This window comes from Tamandua tetradactyla, chromosome 11 (genome assembly GCF_023851605.1).
Source record: "Tamandua tetradactyla isolate mTamTet1 chromosome 11, mTamTet1.pri, whole genome shotgun sequence".
NCBI classification, from domain to species: domain Eukaryota; kingdom Metazoa; phylum Chordata; class Mammalia; order Pilosa; family Myrmecophagidae; genus Tamandua; species Tamandua tetradactyla.
The window spans coordinates 13,743,454-13,756,310 of record NC_135337.1 but is presented as its reverse complement, the minus strand read 5'-3'; the positions used below and the strand labels follow the sequence as shown (position 1 = coordinate 13,756,310).

At 45.8% G+C, this 12,857-nt stretch overlaps 1 protein-coding gene across 3 annotated transcripts in view; it reads left to right on the top strand.

The window, feature by feature from the left end:
- ELAPOR1 (endosome-lysosome associated apoptosis and autophagy regulator 1) overlaps nt 1-12,857 on the top strand; it is a 96,395-nt gene that overhangs the window by 72,451 nt on the left and 11,087 nt on the right. For all 3 annotated transcript variants that reach the window (XM_077120023.1, XM_077120021.1, XM_077120022.1), the window contains exons 8-13: nt 5,101-5,189; nt 8,818-8,995; nt 9,727-9,855; nt 10,252-10,342; nt 11,920-12,025; nt 12,287-12,424. In XM_077120023.1, coding sequence (XP_076976138.1) covers nt 5,101-5,189; nt 8,818-8,995; nt 9,727-9,855; nt 10,252-10,342; nt 11,920-12,025; nt 12,287-12,424 — 731 coding nt within the window. The remainder of the gene's footprint in view (nt 1-5,100; nt 5,190-8,817; nt 8,996-9,726; nt 9,856-10,251; nt 10,343-11,919; nt 12,026-12,286; nt 12,425-12,857) is intronic.

Genomic DNA, 12,857 nt, shown 5'->3' with positions numbered 1-12,857 from the left:
TGATTGGTGCAGGGGCCAATCTCCAAGACAGGTAGGGAGAGAGAAAAAGTCTCATCTCCTCCCTGGCAAATATGTAATTATTCTATTATCCTCTCTTTCACAGAGCCTTATACAAAGCCAATACACAAGCCCAGAAATTTCAGTCCAAGACCCCCTCTCCAGCAGACCCCCATGTCCCTACTCAGACACCGCTATGGTTCACACTGTGTGTGTTTTCTCAGCCAAGACCAGCTGTTACTTGTGCGGACTGCTCATGGCTACACTATTGCTAAAACGAAAGTCACGTTTATCTACACGGCTCTTGCCAAACGAGTGCAGTTTTTAGCAAGAGCGGGAATGGTTAGATTTGGGGGGGGGGGGGGAGTTTTTACCTTTAAGCCTGAATTCCTGTTTTTCCACTTGAATTTCTTATCCCTCTTCCCTGTCTGCCTCCATCAATGGCAGCCTTTGTGAGTCGAGGTCTCTGGTTCCCCCTCCAGCCCACCAGTTTTGCAAGAACTTGCATGGCAAGGTGGTCCTGGAAAAAGTGCCTACAAGTGTTTTGGACAAATCTGTGCAAACTGGTTTTTTTTATCCAGAGAGCGTTATGAAAGCATTTGGTTGGGAGTATGAATTATTTGAGTCTATTCTCCTTCTACCTCTAATTTCTCAATCTTCCGCCTTGACTGGGAAATGAGATTTACTGTGAAGAATGTGGTCAGCTTGTTGGCCACCTCACCAGGTTGGAAAACAAAGAGAGTCACATTTCTTTGGGACTTGAGTCTTCCGGAACACAGGGTCAGGAGGAGGCTGGGAAAACCCAGGGACAGTCTGATGAGAGCCTATAATGGAGTGTGTGGGACAAGAGTGACAGAATTGCAGCAATTTAATCATTCATCCAGCAAATATATTCTAAGTACCTGCCATGTGCCAGACCTTGGGCTTGGTGCTAGGGTTAGAGCTTAACCTGCTCTGGTTCCTGCCCTCCAGCTTATGCCGAAAAGCGGGAACGTGGCTATAAGAATACCCGTGTGCAGGAAAACGCTCCGTGGCGCAGTGGGTCCTGGGTAGGAGCACTGGGTGCAGCCTGCGGCAGAGGCAGAAAAAGGGAAGTGACCGATTCTCCCTGGGAAGTGAAGGCTTCACTAGTTGTGGTCTTGAAAGATGAGCTGAGTTTTGAAGAATGGGTAGTGATTGAATGGAGGCAGGACGTTCAGAAGAGAAGTATGAGAGAAGGCCAAAATGCTTAGGGGACTGTGAGTCATTCAGCCCGGCTGGAGCTTAATAGAGAGAAACAGCATCCAAGGCTAAGAGGTGGACAGGAAACAGATTATGGAGGAGCCTTGCTGTACCATTGCTGAAAAACTGGGATTCAATCCTATCAGCAGTGGAGGCCGTTAAAGAATTATAAACTGGGGAGTGACATGATCTGACTTGTGCTTTTGATAGACCACTCTGCCTGCCACGGGGAAAATGGATGAAGAGGGGAATGGCTGGAGACAGAGGCTACAGCTGGGAGGTTTTACAGCTTATTGCTGATGTCCAAGGCCTGAGCTCAGGTGGTACTAAAGCGTATGGAAATGTGAGAACTTTGTTAATGACAATGGCTTGACTAAAAGTATCTTTCTCGCTGATCCCCAAAATTTCAGCATTATGATTAGTTCCCTTGTTTTCAGTTCAGTATTGGAGAATCATTTCCTTAAGAGGTAGAATGGTATGACAGTTAGGAGCATGGACTCCAGAACTAAGTTCCAAGATGTTGCCATCTTGGGCAAGTCACTTTTCTATGCCTCGGTTTCCTCATCTTTAAAAGGGGATGACAATAATGGTATCTACTTCATAGTGTTATTGTGAAGATTAATTGACACAGGTAAAGGATTTAGAATAGTGTCTGGTATGTAGTAAGCACTGGCTTTATTAATTAATTCACATAAAGGCCTGTCCGTAAGTGAATTTAATATGAAAATACTCTTGGTCTGGGTAATAATAATAAGTCCCTCCTATGGGACTTAAAAACAATTTATAAACACAATCTCATTTCTACTCAAGGCATACTGCAGGAGTGACTTCCTCATTTGCAAATGAATAAATCCAGGCTCAGAGAGGTTAAGGGATTTGTCCAGAGTCCGAGCTGGTATCTGAGCTGGGCCTTGAGTTCCTCAGGTACTTAAATCCTCAAGGGAAATATTTTGCTTTGATAAAATGGATCAGAATGAGAACATTGTACTCCTGGAGGTGAAGAAGATAATGAAAGGAGGAGAAAGGTACATAAAGAGCAGTCATGGGAGGGTCCCCCAAGATAAACTTGATCTTCTTACAGTTTTGCCCAGAGCTAATCCTACTCTTTTACTTCCTCACCGAACATCTAGGCCAATCCTTCACACTTGACTAGTACCTAACTTGTTCACTGCCATGAAACGTGACCGATGGAAACCGAGGTCTGTCTCAGCATTTGGGTTAATTATTTCTTAAATCCACCTTAACAGTTGTCAGTGAGTAAACAGCTGGGCCATTTTTTGCTGAAACCAAGAGCGAGGGTATCAGGTTGAACAAATATTTGATAAGCAGAGAAAGGTCCTTCTGTGGACTGCATTTTTTTTTTTTTAACATATGGCTTGCAGGTTGCTAGATCCAACATACACGCTCCTTGGTGTCGATGTGGTTTCAGCATCTCCTCTCCAAATTGTTCCTGGCCAAAGTGGCCCAAAGCAGGAGTCCCCCAGATCCCTCTGTGCTGAATTGGGCCTTCTGCTTATTTATTAAGTTACTGAGCTGAGAAGACCCCAGCTGTTTCTCAGCTATTAGTTCCCTCTTGCCCAGGCTAATAAGATGGGTGCAGAAGAAGTGTGCAAATGTGCTGTTGAGGGAACCCCTCCAAAATCTGTAATGAAGAGGTTCTCTGATCCAGGAACTCTTTTGGGGCCTTGGGGAGACGAAGGGATCCGTTGAGAATTAAACCCTTAGTTGGAAGGGAGAAAAGGAGATCCTTAATCATTGTCAAGTCTTCTGTACCAGTTCCCAAATAAACTCCACAGACACAAGTTATAATAGTCATCACCATTTAGTGAGCACCTACCTTCAGAGGGCCAGGTGTGTGCTGGCACATTGTGCAACATGGAGATATTTCTATTCCTGCTCTACAGAGGAGGGAGTTGAGGCTCAAAGAGCCTCATTTTATCCAAAATGACACACAGCTATTAAATGATGAAGTGGGGTTCAAACCCAGATCTGTCTGAATTAAAATATGATTCTACTATAACATACTGCCCAGCAGGTCATATATGCAGAAAGAAGGTCTCACCGTTATCGAATGCTTATCTGCCAATCACACAAATAATATTAGAAGTAGTGGTGGCAGCATACTGTACTGTGTACTCTATAAAGCCTTGGTTTTTATTCTGGGATAAGTGAATTCCATAGTTTTAAAATTTTATTTGTAAAGTTTTGAATTTCATTTGTATGAATTTTCTGAACAGAGGAAGCAGCTTTTCTTTCCCCCCAAATTCTCAAAAGGGATTGTGTAACTGTCGTATATACACAGGGTGGATTGTTGCACAGCTGTAAGACAGAATAAGGTCATGAAGCATGTAACAATGTGGAGGGACTTTGAGGACACTATGCTCAGTGAAATTAGCCAGAAACAAAAGAACTAACACTGTATGGTCTCACGAATATGAACTAATATTGAGTGAACTTTGAAAGTTAAAGTTTAGAGCACAGATTATCAGGAGATAGAAAGAGGGTAGAGATTGGGCATTAGAGGCTGAAGGAGTATTGGATGTTCAACAGGGATAATTGTAAAGATCCAAAAACGGATAGTACAACACTATCTGATGGTAGCACAATATTGTAAATACAACGAATGAAGCTGAGAGTGAGGATGGCTGAGGGAGGTGGGCTGGGGACATGTATGACACCAGAAGGAGAGATAGAGGATAAAGACTGAGAAGGTGTAATTTAGGAATGCTTAGAGTGAACAATGATGGTGATTAAATGCATACATACATATAAGGACGTTTTTGCATGAGGGAGAGCAAATGAATGTCATCATTGCAAGGTGTTGAAAATGGGATGGTATACAGGAAAAATACAATCAATGCACGCTAGGGTCTCTAGTCAACAGTAACAATGGAATATACTTCCACTAAATGTAACAATATGCCAAAGCTAAGTGTCAATAAGCGGGGAATACGGGGAAGGGGTATGGGATTCTTTGGGGAAGCAAAGGAAATGTCCTCATATAGATTGTGGTGGTGAAGGCATTGCTATGTGATTATACCGGGAACCACTGATTTTTTTTTACTTAGGTTGGATTGTATGATGGTGAATAAAACTGTTTTAAAAAAAAGGAGGGGTTGTAATTTTAAAAAGCTGAAATCTTTTGTTTTAAAGAGGGATGCATTGAAAACGTTCCTGCTATCCAGGGGCTCATAGGGTTAAAGCAGAACTAATATTGACATAAAGAGAACATACAGAGAGTAGAATAAAACTGTTAATTACATTTTTCAGGCACAGGTCAAGGGTTAAATAAAGCGCTGAGATGCATTTGGGCTGGAGAAACTGGAAAGAGACTTACTTACATGGAGTTGGAGGAAATTATCAACTTATTTGTGTAGGATGATTGTCTAGAGAAGGGAACATTTCAAATGTAGGAGCCATCATTTGAAATAATAATTCAGGCATACATTAAGAGAAAATTCCGAAAAAAAAGATTGAAATAAGACTATGAAAGCAACTCTTCAGGAGGGGAGAAATCACACCTAAATCAGGAATTCCAAGGCACCTGGAAGAGGGCAGGTTGCAGGAGAGTCTGATTGGGGGTGGTTAACCCGCAAATGCTCTTTTCTGCCACATCCCCTCCTTACTTCGAGGCCGGTCCTTTGGCCGGTCCACTTCTCCACACCCTGCCCCACAGTTCGGGGCTAGTGGAAGAGGCAAAGGGACAGTGGCCAGGGCTTTAGGGACTGGAAATGGAGCTCAAGATGCTATTGAATGAAAAAGGGAAGCATGGGTGCACAGGATTTTCTATCTTCAGTAATGCTTGGGTGGTGATATACCTATGGGCAAGTGGCCAAAAGCTCTGCTTGACATCAAATATTTGTCCTTGCTTTTGCAATTTAGGAAAAGGGTCCTCCTCCTGCAAAGTGCGTCCAGCCTGCACAGACAAAGATTATTTCTACACACACACAGCCTGCGATGCCAACGGAGAGGTGGGTAGCGTGGTCTTTGCCCTGGAAAGATGCCATCTCCCGCTTCTGCCTACCTTGAACTTCCTACCCTTTGGAGTTCCAGCAGTCAATGAAGCTGGCACCAAATAAAATGCCACCAGTCCCTGAAGCGACAGCAGGGCTAGCAGGGAGACAGAACAAGGTGGCCTCCTTAGCTTTCAGGTCACAAGCTGCTTCTACCGCATTTGTTGCACGCTTATTCACATATGCTCTATTTCAAAAACCATTTCCTTTTCTTTCGCTTGGTTTCTTCCATCTGCTTTTAGCCCCTCTGGGCAATGACTGCCTGTCCGTGCATGCTTATTTCCTCATGGAGATCATTAGACTTGTCCCCTTGGCCCTGCTTTTGTAAGCTGGTCAGGGGATTTGATTCCCATTTCCTGCTCCCTGGAGAGTGGCCTGACTTGTTCAGTCTCTGATGTCTCTCTCTCCCCAGGCTTCCTGCCTCAGTAAAAGACCCTCCGTTAGAGCCTGGATTGTCATTAGGTCAACAGGCATTTTTTTTGAGTGGCAGCTGATGTACCAGATGTTGTGCTCAATGCTAGGGATTCAGAGAGGACTAGGACAGGCTCCCGCCTTCAGGGAACTCACAGTCTTGAGCGGGAGCGTGGAGAGAGGACAAAGGTGGGTTTAGACAATCACAAGGCCATGAGTGAGCGATACGCAGGGTGCGTGGGAGCCCCGAAGAGGAGCAGCACCCACACAGGATGGAGGGGCCAGGGAAGGCGGTCAGTTGTTCCTCAGTCAGTCAATCAGCAAACATTTATTGAGCACCTACTATTGTTACCGAGCAAAGGCTCTTTGCCCCAATGCATATAGAACTCAATACTTTGACACCAGGATTTCAAAGGAAGAAAGTTTATTGCAAGGCAGCCACACAGGGAGACAGGAGTTATAATTCAAATCTGTCTCCCTGAGTCTAAAGGGTTTTTAGGGGACTCAAACAAAGGGAAATGGAGATAGTGGCGTTATATAAACTTTCAATTAAAAATAACAGGGAGTGTGCATCCTGGGCTTACAAACCCGTGAAAACAGATGAAAGCTAACTGGGGTAGGAACAAACAGGCTGAAAATTAAGGCTGAAAAGAAAGGTGAGCGTTTGGTTACAGCAGTGTTATGAATCACTCAATTAACATAAGATAACTACAGTAACAGGTGAAAGAATGGCAATAAGCTAAAATAACAACAGCAATTACAAGTAGAACCACTGTTGCCAGCGGTTACACTATGTGCCAGGCACTGTGCTAAGCATTAAGTGCCCACCTGAGTACACACATTAAGTACAGCTAACCAAACCAAGGGACTGTCTAGCTCTTTCAAGAATAATTCTTAAAGGGGAGCAACAGATAAGGAATAAGTGATAGGAAGAAAGAAACAAAACAGGATTGTGTTCTTTTAGGTAGGGTAGGGAGGGCTTCTTGGAGGAGGTGGCATTTGAACAAAAGCCTGAGTGAGATGAGGGAGGGGTCTTGCAGCTTTCCAGGTAGGGCATATAGCAAGTGTGGCGGCCCAGAGGCAAGAGTGCACTTGGGGAGGGAGCGGGGATGTGTTCTAGGGCACAAGCAGAAGAATCTGTGTCCCATTAGACATTTTGGATGAACTGACTTGAGTTCACCTTTTCCAGGGAGATAAACTTAGGAGTTGGGAAATCTGCACTAAGCTCTAAGCACTATGCTTGGCTATTAGGATGCCTGCGTGTTTGCTGGCTGGCTGGCTGGATCCCCCTTTGCTAATTTAGCGTGGGGTAAAGTTTGGTGCATAACTGATTCTTTTCCGTAGTCATCTCTACTCCTTCCCCTTCCTTGGCAGCCAAGAGAGACTGGCTAAGTATGCTGTCATTTGCACCTCAGACTCAGTTCTGTAGTGTCTGGTGTTCTGTATAACCTTATAAAAGTTATTTTCATTTTCTTGGCCTCAGTTGACTCATTAATAAAATGAAGGCAATTAATCTTGCTCCTCTTCTCCCCATATCACCTGTGGCTGAATATGACTGTCTTTGCTTCCTTCTGCCCCTCCCTCTCCCCTCCTGGGCTCAGCATGAAATCTTTCGGGGTCTCTGATGTGCTCTACAGCCTTTGAGCCTAGGTGTCCACCCTCACCTGACCACCACTGCAGCCTTTAGATGCTGCGCTGGGCCCCAGCCAGTCCTCCCCCTTGTAGCAGTGTCATAGCAACGCCCAGGGGAAGAGAGTAAGGCCTGGACATTTACGGAGTGGGTAAGAAGTCTCGTTCTTTGTGCCTCAGAGCCATGTGAGTTCTGCTCAGTATTGTGATTTCAGTTTGTCTGTCTTCTAAACTGTACCTGCAAAAATCAAGGGACACAGCTCAAGCTTGTCCTCTCATGTGAACTTCGCTGGGCCTCAGCAATTTCTCAGGGATCAGGATGACCCATCCACTGAGGCTACTGATGTGCTGCTGCAAGGGACAGCTGCTGTTAGTCCTTCTGAGCCCAGATGCTCCTTCTCCAGGAAACTCACAGGAGATGGTGGGGTAGGATAAGGTTGGAGCATAAGCCTGGAGCTCTGACCACGGGCTCCTCTTCAGAGAAAGAATAACTGAGGTGAGCAGGGGAGGAAGAGCCAGGGTTCACCATCAATGAAGGCAGCATGGGCCAAGAGTCACCACTCGTTAAGACCTGGTCTTTTCTTATCCTGATCGAAAGGGGCAGATGCATTATTCATCCATCTTTTTACATGTTATGCTGCACAGAATGTTTTCACTGTTGCCTCTGTGCCATCCATAGGAGCACCTTTTTGTCTCTGGCTTGATCCAAGGGCCACACAGGAAGCTTGGAGCTGCCTAAGCTTACCCCTGACTCATGGGGGGCCCCCTGCTGGTCATCTCTTCTTCTGCACCCTCGCTTCCATCAGAACAGGGATGGCCCTAGTGACAGATCCATGGCCTTTTTTGTCCGCTCACCATACCTCATGCCCTGGTGCTCCCAGATAACGCCAAGTTCAGAGTCCCACGTGGTTGTTTAGGTGGTTGCTGTCCTTGCTCAATGGTGAGCACCCGGAGGGCAGGGGCCTCATTCAGCCCTGAATCCTCAAATCTGGCGCACAGATGTACTAGGCTTTCTATAAAAGTTTTCGGAGTAAGTGAAAGAGCAAAGGATGCATTGCTTGAAAGAGAAATTGGAACATCTCAACCGCTTCCTCTTTCCGCAGGGGTTATGTAAGCCAGCTCCACTCCATGCCTTTTTTTGTTCTGGCATGATCACCAGCTATTTTTCTCTGAACCCTTAGTAATAATAAGAATCAACATCGGAATCAGAGCTTTCTCTGGAGACAACTAGTTCCTTCATTACCTCTGTCACACAAGTCACCATTAGGTGTATCCCTCTTCGTCCAGTCAACATTTGCTCAACAGATACTTATTGATCATGACCATGGGCCAGGTAATGGACTAGGTGCCTAGGATACATCAGTGACTAAAACAAAATTCCCTGCCCTGGCGGGGCTCTCATTCTAGTCCAGATCCTACTCCCCTGCTCCACCCAACACACACACACACACACACACACACGCACGCACATATTCTCAAGTTAGGTGTTTCCTAAGGATGTGCTAAATCCCATACTGTCGGAGCCATGCTTAATTCCTTTTTGCAGACGCAGCTCATGTACAAATGGGCCGAGCCGAAAGTCTGCAGCGAGGATCTGGAGGGAGCAGTGAAATTGCCTGCCTCTGGCGTGAAGACCCACTGCCCACCCTGTAACCCAGGTTTCTTCAAAACCAACAGCAGCACCTGCGAGCCCTGCCCCTATGGCTCTTACTCCAACGGCTCCGGTAATCCCTTCACCTGCCATATTCCCTGCGTCACATCTGTCCCCACATCATCCATGTGGGCAGGCCATGTGGGCGCTTAGAGTGCCCAGCTGAGCACGGACTCAGCCCTTCCAAGGGAGGCAGTAAGGACCAGGTGACCTCTGGGGACGAAGTTCAGGAGAGGAGAGGTCAGGGACTGGCACTGCATGTAAGTCACAGATGTAAGAGCCGCCTGTTTTCCTTCTGTTTCCAACTCTGACTCTGATCCAGGCTTGAAGGGACCCAATCCTCACCACAGAGGCTCCTGCCTGGTGGCAGAGATGCTAACTAAAAGGTCTGGGCACGCTGGGATGGCCAGCTTGATGTAATTAGAACCTCTAAGCTATGCTGCAAAAAGGAGTTGGGAGGATTTGTATACCTATAAATGCAAACTCATGTCATGATAATATTGGGACAAATAATGTGAATTACCTATAGCAGGCTAAAAGATGCATTTAAATTTTGAAATGAAAATTTGGGTGAGCAAATAGGATGGTTGGAGTATTGAAATAAATAGTCACTGTTTACATCCTGAGCCTGATAAATACATCGTCAGCATGTTTTCAAGTCAGCTTGCTATCATGTTGTACAGCATCCCCAGCACCCTCCTTGTTTGGCTCCCCTCGACCGTGCCATTCAATACTGTGGCACCTGATGTAGTAAGGGTAGCAGCGGCTTTCCTGCTGAATGCATGGATCTTGTGACTCCCCCAGATTGTGCCCACTGCCCAGCTGGGACTGAACCTGCTCTGGGATTCGAATACAAGTGGTGGAACATGCTACCCGCAAACATGGAAACAACCGTTCTCAGTGGGATCAACTTTGAGTACAAGGGCATGGCAGGTAATTTCTCCTCCCCTCTGAACTGTCAGCCACCTGGGCACTCTCAGGGAGTCTTCCAACCTCATAGCTTCATATTTCTTCATAATAGTGATGCCTGAGAAAAACAAGCTAACCATGTCGTGCATTCCCTTGAAAGTCTGCATAGATATTCTGCCAAACCCTAGTTTCAGAGAAAGAAACCAAACTAGAAACTATGTGTACACACTTCAAAGGTCTCGCTGTGAGATGTTCAGGACCTTCGGCCAAAGCAGCAGGATAAGTCACGTGATTAGTGTTCAGCAGTGGTTCTGGACACTCAAAGGTGGTTCCATCTCCACTTCCCTGAGTATCACCTGGATGCATCTTCCCTGCAACAAACAGGCCCAGGGGTGGTAACTCTCGCCTCTCTTTTTCCAGGCTGGGAGGTGGCTGGTGACCACATTTACACGGCGGTGGGAGCCTCGGACAATGACTTCATGATTCTCACCCTGGTTTTACCAGGATTCAGGTGAGGAAAACAAAACCAAGGGTGAACCCCAATCAACTTGGCCACAGCCACATTGTAAGATGGTTGGCAATTGAAGGTTGCAGAGAGAGGGCTGCTGGGATTAAATTTCATTTTATTTTTAAGTATCAGTTCAGAACAAAAGAGCACAGCAGTGGTTCAACACAGTTAAATCCTAAATCCTAAAATGGTATCTTAGTTGCTGCGCATCTGATTTACCTACTGCTTTTTCATTCCACCTAGCTTCCCCTATCATTGGCCATATGCTACCTGAATTCTTCCTCCTCTCAGTATCAGATAAGATAAAACTTTAAAAAAACGATTAAAAGTGCCTATAGGCAGTTCATTTCTATTGGGGGCAAGAGGATTGGGAGACCTTGTCCTATTGTCATATATTTTTTCCATATCCCACCAAGTTCTAGGACAAGAAGCAATTTGTTTGCCTTAAAGACAAAATAAAAATAAAAATAAATACAGGCAATATGGTATATAGTGTATGCTTCAGTCTCCTTGTCTCTAAAATGAGGGAATGGGGCCATCAGTGACTAACTCAGGCTGAGTGATTCTTCCAGCCCATTGGCTAGCACAACTCTGTAGAGAGAAGTTGGGAAATGGAGATCCTCAGAATTCAGGCAAATGGCCAAAGGCCAAAAAAAAAAGCCATAAGTGAATTTCCAAAGCCAAAATGAACTTTTCTGCCCACTGTGCCTCCAGGATGAGGCAGAACCACTGACTGGGCTTACTTATTGCCAGTGTGGCTTCTCAAGTCCTTCCTTTGAGCTCCTTCCTTTCCATCCCTGGCCCAGTGCTCAGCTCATGGTGGTTGCTCGAAAGGTATTAGTTTCCCTCCCCTTGACCCACATTACCCAGAGCTGACGCGATATATCCTGTTTTTGCAAGATGAGCAAATTTTCAGGCTCAAAAAGTACTTTTCATTGCAAAATCTGATTATCATAGGAAATTGCCTCTCCTGCCCTCCTTCTTGGCTCTCACTTTCCCGAAGTAGGATCTACCTGAGAACCTTGTTGAAGGGATTTCAAGTTGAAATTTCTGTTCATTCAAATCAGTCACAAGGCCCACAGTTCTGGAGAGTGAGCTGCTAAGTAAAAGTAGGCAATTTACACTGTATGATAATGGTGCTTTTAAAATGTTACTGTTTCTAAAAGTCACCTCGGAATTGAGTTAAAGAACAAGTCCTGATTCAGGAGGTCTGGAAAGGGGTCTAAGGTTCTTCATTTCTAATTTGCTCCTAGTGAGGCTGCTGCTGCTGGTTCAGGCACCACACTCTGAACCTAGAGGTAGCATAGCATTTTATAAAGCACTTATACATGTGTTATGCCTTTGGCACTCACCACCACGATGGGAGATAGATAGTATAGATACCGTCATCTCCACTTTACAGCTGAGAAATGTCTAGGTCAAGGTCACACATCAAGAGCAGAAGACTGGACTTAATCCAGGCTCTTTCCAACTTACTCAGAACCTAATCCTGTTCCCCAGCAGCCCCCTTTGCTCCTGCTGGGGCTCTTCAGTAAGCATTGCCTGACTTTTGGAACATGACTTAATTTCTGCCCCCACAGACCTCCACAGTCTGTGATGGCAGACACAGAGAATAAAGAGGTGGCCAGGATTACGTTTGTCTTTGAGACAGACTGTTCCGTGAACTGCGAGCTCTACTTCATGGTGGTAAGTTCCTACCTTTGCCTGCGGTGGGGTTTCTGGAGACTATTGGGAGAGGCGGCCCCATCTGCCCCATTGGTGCATCACCATAGCTGACAGCGCTGCTCATAGTGATTTCACAGAGGGCAGGTCTGGATTGACTGTCGGGAATTAACATTTTAACATGGGTCTGGCCAACTCTGATCACCCCTGGGCGATGGCAGTGGGATGGGCACCCTCACCCCTGGCAGCCACCTGCCTGCCTTCATGTGGCTGTCCTGGGCTCAGGGCATCAACTCCAGGACCAACACTCCTGTGGAGACGTGGAAAGGTTCCAAAGGCAAGCAGTCCTACACCTACATCATTGAGAAGAATGCCACCATGAGCTTCACCTGGGCCTTCCAGAGGACCACTCTGCATGCGACAGTAAGTCTCTCCCTTTGCCTCAGACTACTGACTTCCAGAGAGACCCTGCAAATCTAAGAGGATTCCTAGCATTAGCTCACCCAAGTGTGAATCTGAGGTTCAGAACCTAAGGGCTAGAAGGATCCTAAGGAGTCAAGCAGAGGACGGCCTGATCCAGCGCTCAGAGAACCCTCTAGCCTGGCCCACACTCTGTAAATGACCTGTTACTTCTCAGCCGCCCCTACCTGGAGGATATCTGGGGCACTGAGCCCGGTTCACCTGGTGCAGCTATATTGCTGTTTTGAATGATAATTACTCTGGTTTTCCTTTCTTAACTCAAAAGTGATACAGGCTTGTTGCAGAAAACTTAGAAAATACAAAAAGCAAGTACAAAGAAGAAATACAATCATCCCAAATTCTTCTGCCTAGAGATTACACAGTTAACATCTGAAGT